This window comes from Somniosus microcephalus, unplaced genomic scaffold (genome assembly GCF_052327205.1).
Source record: "Somniosus microcephalus isolate GS21.2 unplaced genomic scaffold, FLI_Smic_1.0 unresolved_chr9, whole genome shotgun sequence".
Classification (NCBI taxonomy): domain Eukaryota; kingdom Metazoa; phylum Chordata; class Chondrichthyes; order Squaliformes; family Somniosidae; genus Somniosus; species Somniosus microcephalus.
The window spans coordinates 18,103,701-18,121,316 of record NW_028225187.1 but is presented as its reverse complement, the minus strand read 5'-3'; the positions used below and the strand labels follow the sequence as shown (position 1 = coordinate 18,121,316).

The 17,616-nt window shown below is 51.7% G+C and overlaps 1 protein-coding gene across 1 annotated transcript; it reads left to right on the top strand.

The window, feature by feature from the left end:
• The first annotated feature begins 11,246 nt into the window (after nt 1-11,246).
• Nucleotides 11,247-16,698, top strand: LOC147084849 (uncharacterized). Its single transcript, XM_085979553.1, has 2 exons — nt 11,247-12,298; nt 15,235-16,698. Exons 1-2 carry the CDS (start codon nt 12,047-12,049, stop codon nt 16,174-16,176), a joined length of 1,194 nt encoding a protein of 397 aa, XP_085835679.1. The 5' UTR covers nt 11,247-12,046; the 3' UTR covers nt 16,177-16,698.
• The last annotated feature ends 918 nt before the right edge of the window (nt 16,699-17,616 follow it).

The window sequence follows — 17,616 nt, the reverse complement described above, 5'->3', positions numbered from 1 at the left end:
CTCGCCCCAACACCAGCCGACTCACACCCCTCTTCATTTCACCCCGTCAACAGCAGCCTCCTCCCACCCCTCTTCATCTCACCCCGTCAACACCAGCCTCCTCCCACCCCATCAACACCCGCCTCCTCCCACCCCTCTTCATCTCACCCCGTCAACACCAGCCTCCTCCCACCCCTCTTCATCTCACCCCGTCAACACCAGCCTCCTCCCACCCCTCTTCATCTCACCCCGTCAACACCAGCCTCCTCCCACCCCTCTTCATCTCACCCCGTCAACACCAGCCTCCTCCCACCCCTCTTCATCTCACCCCATCAACACCAGCCTCCTCCCACCCCTCTTCATCTCACCCCATCAACACCAGCCTCCTCCCACCCCTCTTCATCTCACCCCATCACCATATCCTTCTATTCCTTTCTCCCTCCTGTGTTTATCCAGCTTCCCCTTAAATGCATCTGTGCTCTTCGCCTCAACCACTCCCTGTGGTAGCGAGTTCCACATTCTCACCACTCTCTGGGTAAAGAAGTTTCTCCTGAATTCCCGATTGGATTTATTAGTGACTATCTTATATTGATGGGCCCTAGATTTGAGGCCCTCGCCCCCTCCCTATCTCTGTAACCTCCTCCAGCCCTACAATTCTCATCCTCCTGTTCAAATCCCTCCATGGTCCTCGCTCCCTCCCTATCTCTGTAACCTCCTCCAGCCCCAACAATTCTCATCCTCCTGTTCAAATCCCTCCATGGCCCTCGCCCCCACCCCAGCCCTATCTCTGTAACCTCCTCCAACCCCTACAATTCTCATCCTCCTGTTCAAATCCCTCCATGGCCCTCGCCCCCTCCTTATCTCTGTAACCTCCTCCAGCCCCTACAATTCTCATCCTCCTGTTCAAATCCCTCCATGGCCTTCGTCCCCCTCCCTATCTCTGTAACCTCCTCCAACCCCTACAATTCTCATCCTCCTGTTCAAATCCCTCCATGGCCCTCGCCCCCTCCCTATCTCTGTAACCTCCTCCAGCCCCTACAATTCTCATCCTCCTCTTCAAATCCCTCCATGGCCTTCGTCCCGCTCCCTATCTCTGTAACCTCCTCCAGCCCTACAATTCTCATCCTCCTCTTCAAATCCCTCCATGGCCCTCGCCCCCTCCCTATCTCTGTAACCTCCTCCAGTCCCTACAATTCTCATCCTCCTGTTCAAATCCCTCCATGGTCCCTCGCCCCCTCCCTATCTCTGTAATCTCCTCCAGCCCTACAATTCTCATCCTCCTGTTCAAATCCCTCCATGGCCCCTCGCCCCCTCCCTATCTCTGTAACCTCCTCCAGCCCTACAACCCTCTGAGATCTCTGCGGTCCTCCAATTCTGCCCTCTTGAGCATCCCCGATTTCCATCGCTGCACCATTGGCGGCCGTGCCTTCAGCTGCCTGGGGCCCTGAGCTGTGGAATTCCCTCCCTAAACCTCTCCGCCTCTCTCCCCTCCTTTAAGACGCTCCTTAAAACCGACCTCTTTGACCCAGCTTTTGGTCAACTGCCCTAATATCTCCTTATGTGGCTCGGTGTCAAATTTTGTCTGACTTGCGCTCCCGTGAAGCGCCTTGGGACGTTTTACTACGTTAAAGGCGCGGGATAAATGCGAGTTGTTACTGGCAAGGATATTGAGGGCTACGGAACCAAGGCGGGGAGATGCAGATCAGCCATGATCTAATGGAATGGCGGAACAGATTGTGCAGGAGTTTGACGGGAGGAACAGGGAAAGACAAGTCCCGCTGGCCCGGTATTGGTGATGAGGGGAGTCAACCAACTTAAAATTGGTACTGATAACCGGGGAGAGTTGTTGGCGCTTGGAATGTTTTGCCAATAGCTTGGTGGGTGCCAATGGTGGAGCGATGAAAATCGGGGATACGCAAGAGGCCGGATTGTACACAGTGCCTGTTGGAGATTGTGCTGCACATCTTTCTGTTGCCTGGGGCCCTGAGCTCTGGAATTCCCTCCCTAAACCTCTCCGCCTCTCTTTCACAATTTAAGACGCTCCTTAAAACCGACCTCTTTGACCCAGCTTTTGGTCGCCGGTCCCAGTATCTCCTTATGTGGATCGGTGTCAATTTTAAAGAAAAAAGACTTGCATTTCTATAGCGCCTTTCACCACCTCAGGACGTCCCAAAGGCGCTTCACAGCCAATGAAGTACTTTTTTTGAAGTGCGGTCACTGTTGTAATGCAGGAAACGCAGCAGCCAATTTGCGCACAGCAAGCTCCCACAAACGGCAATGTGATGATGACCAGATCGTCTGTTTTAGTGATGTTGGTCGAGGGATGAATATTGAGCCCAGGACACCGGGGAGAACTCCCCCCTGCTCTTACATAAGAACATAAGAAATAGGAGCAGGAGTAGGCCAATCGGCCCCGCTCCACCATTCAATAAGATCGTGGCTGATCTGATCCTAACCTCAAATCTTCTATCACTCTGCATCCACCCGAACCCATGTGATCTCCCGGGAGAGGCGAAAAACCAGATAAAGACCCAATGGCCAATTTGGGAGAAAAAAATCTGGGAAATTCCTCTCCGACCCATCTAGGCGATCGAAATTCTTCCAGGAGATCACTCTGTCCCTATATTTTCTACAGTACTTACCTTCTGTAAAGGCGATCTCCACCCCAGCCAGGAACAGGGATAAAACCATCTCCTGAAATCTAACACAGAATTAGAACACAGTAGGAGCAGAACAAGGCTACACGGCCCCTGGGCCCGCTCCACTACCCACAGGGCCATGACCATTCCGAACCTAGACTCATGTCCAATTTCTTGCCCGCTCCCCGTAACCCTTAATTCCCTTTACTTCTAGGAAACTATCTGATATACCTATCAATTCAGTCCATGAAAAGCGACGAGTTAAGGTAGTAACTATAGGTTTTTATTGGCTAAATAACAGAGCCCACCCTCGTGGGTGATCGGTTCCAACAAGGAAGAATACTAGCCAAGCGGTCACCTTTATACCTGGGCAAGCAGGCGGAGCCATGGGCGGAGTCGGCTGAGGTATGCCTAGGTATAACAGCGTGCGTGGCAAGAGGTAACCTTGTGTAGTGATAACAACAGTGTAAACAGTGATAACAGTGTAACAATAGTGAACGGTTGTGAACGGTAACAGTGGCTTACCACACTATTTCTGTTTTAAATTTATTTAATGATGTAGCTTCCACAGCTTTCTGGGGCAGCAAATTCCACAAACCTACCACCCTCTGAGTGAAGAAGTTTCTCCTCACCTCAGTTTTGAAAGAGCAGCCCCTTATTTTAAGATTATGCCCCCTAGTTCTAGTTTCACCCTGATATACCTATCAATTTATCCAATGAAAAGCGACGAGTTAAGAAAGTAACTATAGGTTTTTATTGGCTAAATAACAGAGCCCACCCTCGTGGGTGATCGGATCCAACAAGGAGGAATACCAGCCAGTCGACCACCTTTATACCTGGGCAGGTAGGTGGAGCCGTGGGCGGAGTCAGCAGTGGTCAGCCCAGGTATAACAGCGTGACAAGAGGCGACCTCGTATAGTGATACAACAGTGTGAACAGTGATAACCATAGAGTAACGATATAACAGTGATAACTATAGTGTAACGATAGTGAACGATAAAAGTGGTTTACCACATTCACCCCTTGTTTAGATTTGAGTCCGGCGGGGTGAAGTGTACTACCAGTTCTGGTATGTCAGTCTGTCCGGAGGCCTCGTAAGCCTTTCTGATCGTCGCAGCGGCGGTGTTGCATTATCCGGTGTTAATGCTGGTGTCTGCGTGGTCGGCGAAGGCTCGTGGGGTTCCGGCATGCCGTCTACCTCGGGTGGCATTGGGGGGGGGGGTAACGGTGGTGTCTCAGGAGTGCCCGAGGGTGCGAGGTCTCGTAAGGAGACTGTGTCCTCCCGCCCGTCTGGGTATGCCACATAGGCATACTGGGGGTTGGCGTGCAGGAGGTTCACCCTCTCGACCAGGGAGTCCGTTTTATGGGCCCTCACGTGCTTTCGCAGCAGGACGGGCCCCGGAGAGGTCAGCCATGTTGGTAGCGAGGTTCCCGTAGTCGACTCCCTGGGGAAAACAAACATTCGTTCATGGGGGGTGGCGTTAATGGCAGTGCACAGTAGTGACCAGATGGAATGCAGCGCTGCCGGGAGGACTTCCTGCCAGCGGGAAGTTGGGTGGCCCTTAGACTTTAAGGCTAAGAGGACGGCCTTCCATACCGTCGCGTTCTCTCTTTCCACCTGCCCGTTCCCTCGGGGGTTGTAGCTGGTGGTCCTGCTTGCAGCAATACCTCTCGCTAGTAGGAACTGACGGAGTTCCTCGCTCATGAAGGAGGAGCCCCGGTCACTATGTATATAGTTTGGGAACCCGAACAAGGCGAAGAGGTCGTTCAGGCATTTAATGACCGTGGTACTGGTCATGTCTGGGCAGGGGAAGGCAAAGGGGAAACGGGAGTACTCATCAACAATGTTGAGGAAGTACACATTGCGGTCAGAGGACGGGAGGGGCCCCTTAAAGTCGATGCTCAGGCGCTCGAAGGGGCGGGTGGCCTTGATCAGGCTTGCTCTGTCCGGCCTAAAGAAGTGCGGTTTGCACTCGGCACAGGTCTGGCAGTTCCTGGTCATGGTCCTGACCTCCTCGATGGAGTAGGGCAGGTTGCGGGCCTTAATGAAGTGGTAAAGTCTGGTGACTCCGGGGTGGCAGAGGTCGTTGTGGAGGGTCTGAAGTCTATCAATTTGCGCGCTGGCGCATGTAATTCGTGAAAGAGCATCAGGGGGTTCGTTCAGCTTACCTGGCCGGTACAAGATATCATAATCATAGGTGGAGAGCTCGATTCTCCACCTTAAGATCTTGTCATTCTTGATTTTGCCCCTCAGCTTGTTATTAAACATAAAAGCGACCGAACGCTGGTCGGTGAGGAGGGTAAATCGTTTGCCTGCCAGGTAATGCCTCCAGCGTCGTACCGCCTCCACAATCGCCTGGGCCTCCTTCTCGACCGACGAGTGTCGGATCTCAGGGCCCTGTAGGGTCCTTGAGAAGAAGGCCACCGGTCTCCCCTCCTGGTTAAGGGTAACGGCTAGGGCGAAGTCGGATGCATCGCTCTCCACTTGGAAGGGGATGGACTCATCCACTGCGTGCATTGTGGCCTTCGCAATGTCTCCCTTAATGAGGGAGAAGGCTGCGCACGCTTCCTCCGTAAGGGGGAAGGATGTGGACTTCATGAGGGGTCTGGCTTTGTCCGCATAATTGGGCACCCATTGGGCATAGTAGGCGAAGAGCCCCAGGGTTATCTTCAGTGCCTTTGGACAGTGGGGGAGGGGTAGCTCCATGAGGGGGCGCATTCTTTCGGGGTCGGGGCCGATGACTCCGTTCTCTACTACACAGCCGAGGATGGCAAGGCGCGAGGTGTTAAACACACATTTCTCCTTATTGTAGGTGAGGTTCAGCCGTTGGGCCGTACGGAGGAATCTCTCCAGATTAACATCATAGTCCTGCCGGTCGCGGCCGCAGATGGTGACGTTATCTAGGTAGGGGAACGTGGCGTGCAGCCCGTTCTGGTCAACCATCCGGTCCATCTCCCTTTGGAAGACCGAAACCCCGTTGGTGACGCCGAAGGGGACCCTAAGGAAGTGGTAGAGGCGGCCATTCGCCTCGAAGGTGGTATACTGGCGGTCCTCAGGGCGGACAGGGAGTTGGTGGTAGGCCGACTTAAGGTCGATGGTCGAGAATACTCGGTATTGTGCGATCTGATTGACCATATCAGATATGCGGGGAAGGGGGTATGCGTCCAGCTGGGTGTACCTGTTTATGGTCTGGCTGTAGTCGATGACCAGGCGGTTTTTATTGCCGGTCTTAACGACCACGACCTGGGCACGCCAGGGGCTGGTGCTCCCCTCGATGATGCCCTCCTTCAGGAGACGCTGCACCTCGGAGCTAATGAAAGCTCTGTCCCCGGCGCTGTACCGCCTGCTCTTGGTAGCGACGGGTTTGCAGTCGGGGGTGAGGTTGGCGAACAGGGAAGGTGGCGGGACCTTGAGGGTGGATAGGCCGCAGGTGTTACGCGGTGGGCGGTTTAAAATCTGTTGGTTGTCGACTGTGACTGGGGGGAGGGGTCCGCCGTATGCCAAAGTGACACTTTGGAGGTGGGATTGGAAGTCTAGACCTAGTAGGACGGCAGCGCATAGCTGGGGCAGGACGAGGAGTTTAAAGTTTTTATACTCCGTGCCCTTAACCGACAGGGTCACAACACAGTAGCCGCTGATGTCTGTGGCATGGGACCTCGATGCCATCGAGATCCGGTTGCGCGTTGGCCGGACCGTGAGGGAGTAGTGGCTCACCGTGTCTGGGTGGATGAAACTCTCCGTGCTTCCGCTGTCGAACAGGCAGGTCGTGGCGTGGCCGTTTACTTTGATGTCCATCATGGACTTGGACAGGTGGTGCGGGCGGGCGGGCTTGGTCCAGTGTGACGGAGGCTAGTGTATAGCTGAGCGAGTTGCTGTCGTCTGCGGGTGAGGCGGTGGTCGGGTCTGGAGGCACGGTGGCGGTCGAGCGTGGTGGGTAAAATGGCGGCGCCCACGAGGTTGGACAAAATGGCGGAGAAGATGGCTGCCCCCACAACTCACATGAGGCACTGCTGGTGTCGGTTGCCTGGATCAAAGATGGCCACCCCCATGACTCACGTGGGGATGCTGGCCTCTGTGGCCTTGATGGAAGATGGCTGCCCCCACAGCTCGCATGAGGCACTGCTGGCCTCTGTTGATCTCCCTCTGCAGGCCTTTGCAAAGTGGCCTTCAGGCAGCTCGAGCAGGTCGCGTTTCTGGCTGGGCAGCGCGCCCTCGGGTGTTTCGCCTGGCCGCAGAAGAAGCAGCCGGCGGCCCGATCGCGGGGGTCCGATGTTGCAGCCGGTACCGGGGGTGGCGGTCCCGATCGGGTCCGGGACGCCGACGCTGAGGTAGGTCCCAGGGGGGGTGCTGCGGGGGGTATTGCGGTCGGGGTCGGTCCCAAGTCCCAGGGTCGCAAATTACAGTACCTGGAATATGCCTCGAGGTCCCGATGGGCCACTTCTAGGGAGGGAGCGAGCGAGGGCTGCAGCTTTGTCCAGGTCGAGGTCCTTTGCTTCAAGCAGTCTTTGCCGTGAGTAGTCGGACTGCAGGCCTTTCACGAAGGCATCGCGGACATTGTCTTCAGTATTTTCTGCCGCCGTTACCGCTTTAAAGTTACAGTCCCTGCCGAGTGCTTGTAGCGCCTGTAAAAATTCATCTACAGACTCTCCTGGCTGTTGCGGGCGGGATCTTAGGAGGTGTCTGGCATACATGGAATTTACCGGGCTCTGGTACTGTCGTTTCAGCCGGTTGATGGCGTCCTCGTATGTTTTAAGGTCCCGGATGAGTGCGAATACTTTAGGGCTCACTTGGGCGGTCAGAACTCTTAGCTTGGATTTCTGAGGCACGCCGGATTCTCCCAGGTAGGACTCGAAACAGCTCAGCCAGTGTTCGAAGTCGAGGGCTGAGTTTGCTGCCTGTGGGTTTAGATCCAGGTACGGTGGTCGGAGGGCTCGCAGCCAAGCCGGCTGCTGTGGCTGTTGTAGCTGGGCGTCTGGCTGGTCGTTTGGCTGCTCAAGTAACGACATTTTAAAATTTAGCCAATAAAATTGATATACCTATCAATTTATCCAATGAAAAGCGACGAGTTAAGAAAGTAACTATAGGTTTTTATTGGCTAAATAACAGAGCCCACCCTCGTGGGTGATCGGATCCAACAAGGAGGAATACCAGCCAGTCGACCACCTTTATACCTGGGCAGGTAGGTGGAGCCGTGGGCGGAGTCAGCAGTGGTCAGCCCAGGTATAACAGCGTGACAAGAGGCGACCTCGTATAGTGATACAACAGTGTGAACAGTGATAACCATAGAGTAACGATATAACAGTGATAACTATAGTGTAACGATAGTGAACGATAAAAGTGGTTTACCACACACCCATCATTGGGAACATCCTCACCACATCCACCCGATCAAGCCCCTTCACAATCTTATATGTTTCAATAAGATCGCCTCTCATTCTTCTGAACTCCAATGAGTAGAGTCCCAATCTACTCAACCTCTCCTCACATGACCACCCTCTCATCCCCGGGATTAACCGAGTGAACCTTCTTTGTACTGACTCGAGAGCAAGTATGTCTTTTCTTAAGTATGGACACCAAAACTGTATGCAGTATTCCAGGTGCGGTCTCACCAATACCTTGTACAACTGCAGCAATACCTCCCTGTTTTTATATTCCATCCCCCTAGCAATAAAAGCCAACATTCCATTGGCCTTCTTGATCACTTGCTGCACCTGCATACTAACTTTTTGAGTTTCATGCACCAGGACCCCCAGATCCCTTTGTACTACAGTACTTTCCAGTTTCTTGCCATTAAGATAATATCTTGCTCTATGATTTTTCCTGCCAAAGTGCATAACCTCACACTTTCCAGTATTGTATTCCATCTGCCAACTCTCTGCCCACTTACTTAGCCTGTTTATGTCCCTTTGCAGGTTTTTTATGTCCTCACTCACTACTTTCCGTCCCATCTTTCTTTCATCTGCAAACTTTGATATGTTACACTCGGTCCCCTCCAAATCGTTAATATAGATTGTAAAGAGTTGGGGACCCAGCACTGACCCCTGCGGAACACCACTAGTTACTGATTGCCAGTCTGAGAACGAACCATTTATCCCAACTCTCTGCTTTCTGTTAGAGAGCTAATCCTCCACCCACACCAGAATATTACCCCCAATCCCGTGATTTTTTATCTTGAGCAATAATCTTTTGTGTGGCAGCTTGTCAAATGCCTTTTGGAAGTCTAAATACACTACGTCCACTGGTTCCCCTTTATCCACCCTGTATGTTACTTCCTCAAAAAACTCCAGCAAATTTGTCAAACATGACTTCCCCTTCATGAAACCATGCTGAGTTTGTCCTATTAAATTATGTTTATCCAAATGTCCCGTTACTGTCTCCTTAATAATGGACTCTAACATTTTACCAACCACAGATGTTAGGCTAACAGGTCTATAGTTTCCAGCCTTCTGCCTACTACCCTTTTTAAATAAGGGTGTTACATTAGCAGTTTTCCAATCTGCCGGGACCTTTGCTGAGTCCAGTGAGTTTTGGAAAATTATTACCAATGCATCCACAATCCCTACCGCTACTTCCCTCAAGACCCTAGGATGCAAGCCATCAGGTCCAGGGGATTTATCCGCCTTGAGTCCCATTATTTTACCAAGTACCACTTCCTTAGTGATTTTAATCGTATTTAGTTCCTCCCCCCCCCTAGAGCCCCCTGTTTGTCCAGTGTTGGGATATTCTTAGTGTCCTCTACTGTAAAGACTGATACAAAATAATTGTTCAGTGTTTTTGCCATCTCCATGTTTCCCACCATTAATTTCCCGGTCTCATCCTCTAAGGGACCAACATTTACTTTAGCCACCTTTTTTCTTTTTATATAACTATAGAAACTTTTACTGTCTGTTTTTATATTTTTTGCTAATTTACTTTCTTAATCAATCTTTTAGTTATTTTTTGCTGTCTTTTAAAGACTTCCCAATCTTCCATCCTCCCACTAGATTTGGCTACCTTATATGCCCTTGTTTTTAGTCGGATACTATCCTTAATTACTTTACTTAGCCACGGATGGCTATCTTTTCTTTTACACCCTTTTTTCCTCAGTGGAATATATATTTTTTGGAAGTTGTAAAATAACTCCTTAAATGTACACCACTGATCATGTACCGTCTTACCCTTTAATCTATTTTCCCAGTCCACTCTAATCAATTCCGCTCTCATACCTTCATAGTCTCCTTTATTCAAGCTCAGCACACTTGTTTGAGATCCAACCTTCTCACCCTCTAATTGAATATGGAACTCAACCATGTTATGGTCACTCATTCCAAGGGGATCCTTTACTAGGACATTTTTAATTAATCCTGTCTCATTACACAGGACCAAATCTAAGGTTGCTTGCCCCCTGGTCGGTTCAGTTACATACTGCTCAAGAAACCCATCCCTAATACACTCAATGAACTCATCCTCAAGGCTGCTCTGCCCAATTTGATTTGTCCAGTTAATATGATAATTAAAATCCCCCATAATTATAGCTGTTCCCTTATTACAAGCCTCAACTATTTCCTGATTAATACTCCGTCCAACAGAGTTGCAACTGTTCGGAGGCCTATAGACTACACCCACTAGTGTTTTTTTCCCCTTATTATTCCTTATCTCCACCCAAACTGTTTCACTATCCTGCTCCTTTGACCCAATATCATTTCTCTATTATAGTGATTCCTTCCTTTATTAACATAGCCACCCCACCTCCTCTCCCTTCCTGCCTGTCCTTCCTGATTGTTAAATAACCTGGTATGTTTAATTCCCAGTCATGGTCACCCTGCAGCCATGTTTCTGTAATGGCCACAAGATCATACCCATATGTCGTTATTTGCGCCGTTAACTCATTCATTTTGTTACGAATGCTACGTGCATTCAGATAAAGAACTTTCAAATATGTTTTGTAACACTTAGTTCCTGTTTTTTCCCTTTTTAGTACTTTACTTTTTGCTCCATACCTTCTGTCCCTTCCTGACACATTCTGTTTTTTAATTCTTCCAATAGTGGCCGTGGGATATTTTACGTCCACCTGAGGGGGCAGACGGGGGCCTCGGTTTGACGTCTCATTGAGTGGTCCCAAGGATGAGGGACTTCAGTGATGTGGAGAGACTGGAGAAGCTGGGGCTGTTCTCCTTAGAGCAGAGAAGGTTAAGGGGAGATTGACCAGAATGGTCCCAAGGATGAGGGACTTCAGTGATGTGGAGAGACTGGAGAAGCTGGGATTGTTCTCCTTACAGCAGAGAAGGTTAAGGGGAGATTGACCAGAATGGGATCAGGGATGAGGGACTTCAGTGATGTGGAGAGACTGGAGAAGCTGGGGTTGTTCACCTTAGAGCAGAGAAGGTTAAGGGGAGATTTAATAGAGGTGTTCAAAATTATCAGCGGTTTTGATAGAGCAAGTAGGGAGAAACTGTTTGCTCTGGCATGTGGGTTGGCAACCAGAGGACACAGATTTTAAATAATTGGCAAAAAACCGAGGGTTGTTGTAATCTGGACCGCACTGCCTGAAAGGGCAGTGGAAGCAGATTCCGTAGGAACTTTCAAAAGGCATGTACTTGAAGAGGCGTAATGTCAAATGCGGGAGGGGGGAGGGAGGGTCGTCTGGAGTGCAGTGGGAAATGCCAGGGGTCATTTGGAGCGCAATGGCAAATGCGGGGGGTCATCTGGAGCACAATGGCAAAATAACCGACTGTCAAATTCCGTTGACAACTCAAGTGACTAGCACGTGGCACGGCCTCGGGGAGCGCTTCAGGGCCCAGGGAGCGCTTTTTTTTGGAAAGGTGCGATGAGGTAGCGAAAAAGGGGGGGGGGAAATGCCAATTTACGCACATCAACATCCCACATATAGCCAAAGTGATTAATTCAGCAGCTAAATTGGAATTTTTTTTCAAACACTCCCCTCACCACCCCCCCCTATTACTGCCCCAAAACCCCAGGATTCACTCCCTCTTCCCCACTAACTCCCAATCACCAGGCTCCACTCACCACGCCCTGGACCCCCTCTTCTTCCTCCAGGCAGAAACAGCCGCTCAAAATGGCGGCCGCGCGGTCCCGCTCCGGGCAGGGTACACTCCCCATCATGCCCCGCGCGCGGAGCTGCAGTCAACGGCAGGGAAAGTGAGACACTGCGCATGCTCCAAGATGGCCCCGCCCCTTTCCTTGGGGCTGGGAAGAGACTGCGCATGCTCTACAATGGCCCCGCCCCTTTCATTGGGGCTGGGGGAGAAGGGACACTGCGCATGCTCCAACATGGCCCCGCCCCTTTTATCGGGGCTGTGAAGAAGAGACACTGCGCATGCTCTAAAATGGCTCCGCCCTTTTTCTTGCGACTGGCTGGAGACACACTGCGCATGCTCGCACCTGGCCCCGCCCCCTATTAATCCGACAGCTGGCAGAGATACTGCGCATGCTCCATTGTGGCCCCGCCCCCCCAGCCGGCTCCCGCCCAGTGGGCGTGTCTCCCACGGAGCCGCCAGCGGCCAATCAGCGCGCTCGGCTCCCGGTCGCCAACCCCGCCCACTCACCTGGGCGAGCCGCGTCTGCGCCTGCCGCCGCGGGGCACGCCGGGGGTTGTAGTCTTTTCCGGCGGGACGGCGCGGCCGCCATTTTGAGCGGCTCCTTCTGCCTGGAGAAGGAAGAGGAGGTGGTCCAGGGCCTGGTGAGTGAGTGGGGAAGAGGCAGTGAATCCTGGGGTTTGGGGGAGTAATAAGCGGAGTGAGGGAAGCCTGGGGGCTTTAAAAAAATAATTCCAATTTACCTGCTCAATTTAGCAGCTGAAATAACAGAAAATGCTGGAAAAACTCAGCAGGCCAGGCAGCATCCGTGGAGAGAGAAACAGAGCCAACGTTTCAGGTCTGGGACCCTTCATCAGAACTGGAAAAAGCTGGAGATGTAACGGATATTGAGCAGGTGCAGAGACGGGGGGAGGAAGGAATAGAAAGAACACCCTGCACTTTTGTAAGAGGCAGGAAAGATAAAATGTTGCAAATGGGAATGGCAAAAATCATACTGCATGAAAAATGGGTGCCAAATAACTGCCTGAATCTGTGAGGTTAAAGCTTAAAACTCGAGGCTTTTATTAAGTAAGAACATGGCATCAAGTTAACACAGGGCAACCATCATTCATCACCGACCCAGCTCTTATAAGTAAGACTCACACCAATCTGGAGGATCCAGAGGGGTGGGCTAGGGAGGAGCATTAGTGGTTACACCTGTAGAACATTCCAGACATTAACAAGTACAACAACAACAGACAATACAAATGCCAGAACACAGAGTTATTTCAACACATTATCTGAAATTGTTAAACTCAATGTTGAGTCCGGCAGGCTGCAAAGTGAGTTTAACAATTTCAGATAATTATCCCTGCCCCCATTTTTCATGCAGTATGATTTTTGCCATTCCCTTTTGCAACATTTTATCTTTCCGGCCTCTTACAAAAGTACAGGGTGTTCTTTCTATTCCTTCCTCCCCTCCGAAGCCCCCTCTGCACCTGCTCAATATCCGTTACATCTCCAGCTCTTTCTAGTTCTGATGAAGGGTCCCAGACCTGAAACGTTAACTCTGTTTCTCTCTCCACGGATGCTGCCTGGCCTGCTGAGTATTTCCAGCATTTTCTGTTGTTATTTCAGATTTCCAGCATCCGCAGTATTTTGCTATTATATCAGTTTAGCAGCTGGCTGTGTGTGGGATCTTGCTGTGCGCAAATTGGCTGCACCCCCTCTCCAGCCCCCTTTTTTTCACCCACCTGACCGCAACTTCCCAAAAAAAAGCTGAAGCGCTCCCCGAGACCGCGATATAAATGCAAATAACCGTAATTTGCAATTGGTTATTTTGCCATTGCGCTCCAGATGACCGCCGCATTTGCCATTGCGCTCCAGATGACCCCCCCTTGCATTTAGCCATTGTGCTCAAGGTGACCCCCCCCGCCGCATTTGCCATTGCGCTCCAGATGACCCCCTTGCATTTAGCCGTTGCACTCCAGTTGACCTCCGCGTTTTACAAAAAAAAAGCTGCACCACCCGGTGTTTGTTTGTACTAAATGCAGGTTGCATCGAGTTTTTACATAGAAGATAGGAGCAGGAGTTGGAGTTGGCCAGGAGTCTGCTCCGCCATTCAATGAGATCATGGCTGATCATCCAAATTCCCAGCACAGAAAGAGCCCGTTCGGCCCAGCTGGTCCGTGCCGGTGTTTGAGCTCCACCCGAGTCTCCTCCCACCCCTCTTCATCTCACCCCATCACCATATCCTTCTATTCCTTTCTCCCTCATGTGTTTATCCAGCTTCCCCTTAAATGCATCTCTGCTATTCGCCTTAACCACTCCCTGTGGTAGCGAGTTCCACATTCTCAGCACTCTCTGGGTAAAGAAGTTTCTCCTGAATTCCCGATTGGATTTATTAGTGACCATCTTATATTGATGGCCCCTAGTTCTGGTCTTGCCCGCAAGTGGAAACATCTTCTCTACGTCTACCCTATCGAACCCTTTCATAATCTTAAATATCTCTATCGGGTCACCCCTCAGCCTTCTCTTTTCTAGAGAAAAGAGCCCCGGCCTCTTTCGTCTTTCATGATCATAGAATGTTATGGCACAGAAGGAGTCCATTCGGCCCATCGTGCTTGTGCCCTATCCAATTAGTTCCACTCCCCCTCGCTCTTCCCCCATAGCCCTGCAAATTTTTCCCCTTCAAGTATTTCTCCAATTCCCCTTTTGAAAGTTACTATTGAATCTGCTTCCACCGCCCTTTCAGGCAACGCATTCCAGATCACAACAACTCGCTGCGTAAAGAAATGTTTCCTCATCTCCCCTCTGGTTCTTTTGCCGATTATCTTCAATCTGTGTCCTCTGGTTACCGACCCTCCTGCCACTGGAAACAGTTTCTCCTTATTTACTCCATCAAAACCCTTCATGATTTTGAACACCTCTACCAAATCTCCCCTTAACCTTCTCTGCTCCAAGGAGAACAATCCCAGCTTCTCCAGTCTCTCCACATCACTGAAGTCCCTCATCCCTGGCACCATTCTGGTCAATCTCCCCTTAACCTTCTCTGCTCTAAGGAGAACAATCCCAGCTTCTCCAGTCTCTCCACATCACTCAAGTCCCTCATCCCTGGTATCATTCTGGTCAATCTCACCCTTAACCTTCTCTGCTCTAAGGAGAACAACCCCAGCTTCTCCAGTCTCTCCACATCACTGAAGTCCTGCATCCCTGGTACCATTCTGGTCAATCTCCCCTTAACCTTCTCTGCTCTAAGGAGAACAATCCCAGCTTCTCCAGTCTCTCCACATCACTGAAGTCCCTCATCCCTGGTACCATTCTGGTCAATCTCCCCTTAACCTTCTCTGCGCTAAGGAGAACAACCCCAGCTTCTCCATATCACTGAAGTCCCTCATCCCTGGTACCATTCTGGTCAATCTCCCCTTAACCTTCTCTGCTCTAAGGAGAACAACCCCAGCTTCTGCAGTCTCTCCACATCACTGAAGTCCCTCATCCCTGGTACCATTCTGGTCAATCTCCCCTTAACCTTCTCTGCTGTAACGAGAACAATCCCAGCTTCTCCAGTCTCTCCACATGACTATCTGTTCATTCTCTCTAGGAGGGAGGAACAGCTCCGATGGAGGATTCCCGAGCACCGGAGGAGAACGTCCTCGAGTCGCAGGAGAGCTCGCGGAATGGGATCGGCGCGAGCTGCTCCAAGGAAGAGGAGGAGGAGGAAGAAGAGGAAGAGGAAGAGGAAGAGGAGGAGGAGGAGGAAGAAGAGGAGGAGGAGGAGGGTCTGAAGGAGTCCCCGGGCGTCCGGAAGAGCTTCATCTGCTCCCAGTGCGGGAGGACCTTTGACTGTTTCGCCGGGCTGGAGGAGCACCAGTCGATGCACCGGGAGAAGGAGCCGGTGGAGTGTGCCCGCGCCTCCGACCTGCTCAAGCACCGGCCCCGCTACACGGGGGACTGGCCGTTCCGCTGCGAGTTCTGCGGCCGTGGCTTTCTCCTCTCGCACGACCTGAGCGTCCACCGGCGCGTCCACAAGCCCTACCGCTGCCCCGACTGCGGCCGCGGCTTCTCCCAGCGGGCCAGCATGACTGGCCACCGGCGCCGGGTCCACACCGGGGAGAAGCCCTACCCCTGCGGCACCTGTGGCAAGCACTTCTTCTGCACCTCCGACCTGGCCGTGCACCGCCGCACCCACACCGGCGAGAAGCCTTACCCCTGCGGCACCTGCAGCAAGCGCTTCGGCTGCAACTCCAGCCTGGCCAAACACCGCCGCACCCACACCGGCGAGACCCCCTACCGATGCCAGATCTGCGGCAAGGGATTCAGCCAACACTGCAGCTTGAGGCAGCACAAGGTCGTCCACACCGGCGAGAAGCCTTACCCCTGCGGCACCTGCGGCAAGCGCTTCGGCTGCGCCTCCAGCCTGGCCGTGCACCGCCGCACCCACACCGGCGAGAAGCCTTACCGGTGCCAGATCTGCGGCAAGGAATTCAGCCAGCTCTCCAGCTTCAGCCGGCACAACAAGGCCGCCCACTGCCTGGGGAAGTGATTGGCGGCGTTTTGGGGCCTCGGCCGACGGTTGGAACCTGCCTTGGTGACTTTACGTGGAACTTGCAGCTCCAAGACTGACCATCCAGCCCAACCGCTCCGTGCCGGTGTTTATGCTCCACACCAGCCTCTCCTCATCTCATCAAATCCTTCTATTTTTCCCTCGTGTGTTTATCCAGCCTCCCCTTAAATGCTTCTATACTATTCGCCTCAACCACTCCCTGTGGCAGCGAGTTCCACATTCTCACCACTCTCTGGGTAAAGAAGTTTCTCCTGAATTCCCGATTGGATTTATTAGTGACTGTCTTATATTGATGGCCCCTAGTTCTGGTCTCCCCCACAAGTGGAAACATCTTCTCTACGTCTACCCGATCGAACTCTTTCATAATCTTAAAGACCTGTATCAGGTCACCCCTCAGCCTTCTCTTTTCTAGGGAAAAAGAGCGCAAGCCTGTTCAGCCTTTCCTGATCGTTGTAACCTCTCAGTTCTGGGATCATCCTAGTAAATCTTCTTTGCACCTTCTCCAGTGTGTCTCTATCCTTTTTATAATATGGAGACCAGAACTGTGCACAGTGCTCCAAGTGTGGTCTAACCGAGGGATATGGAGACCAGAACTGTGCACAGTGCTCCAAGTGTGGTCTAACCGAGGGATATGGAGACCAGAACTGTGCACAGTGCTCCAAGTGTGGTCTAACCAAGGTATATGGAGACCAGGACTGTACACAGTGTCCAAGTGTGGTCTAACCAAGGGATATGGAGACCAGAACTGTGCACAGTGCTCCAAGTGTGGTCTAACCAAGGGATATGGAGACCAGAACTGTGCACAGTGCTCCAAGTGTGGTCTAACTAAGGTACATGGAGACCAGAACTGTGCACAGTGCTCCAAGTGTGGTCTAACCAAGGTATATGAAGACCAGAACTGTGCACAGTGCTCCAAGTGTGGTCTAACCGAGGTATATGGAGACCAGAGCTGTGCACAGTGCTCCAAATGTGGTCTAACCGAGGTATATGGAGACCAGAACTGTGCACAGTGCTCCAAGTGTGGTCTAACCAAGGTATATGGAGACCAGAACTGTGCACAGTGCTCCAAGTGTGGTCTAACCAAGGTATATGGAGACCAGAACTGTGCACAGTGCTCCAAGTGTGGTCTAACCAAGGTATATGGAGACCAGAACTGTGCACAGAGCTCCAAGTGTGGTCTAACCAAGGGATATGGAGACCAGAACTGTGCACAGAGCTCCAAGTGTGGTCTAACCAAGGGATATGGAGACCAGAACTGTGCACAGTGCTCCAAGTGTGGTCTAACCAAGGTATATGGAGACCAGAACTGTGCACAGTGCTCCAAGTGTGGTCTAACCAAGGGATATGGAGACCAGAACTGTGCACAGTGCTCCAAGTGTGGTCTAACCAAGGGATATGGAGACCAGAACTGTGCACAGT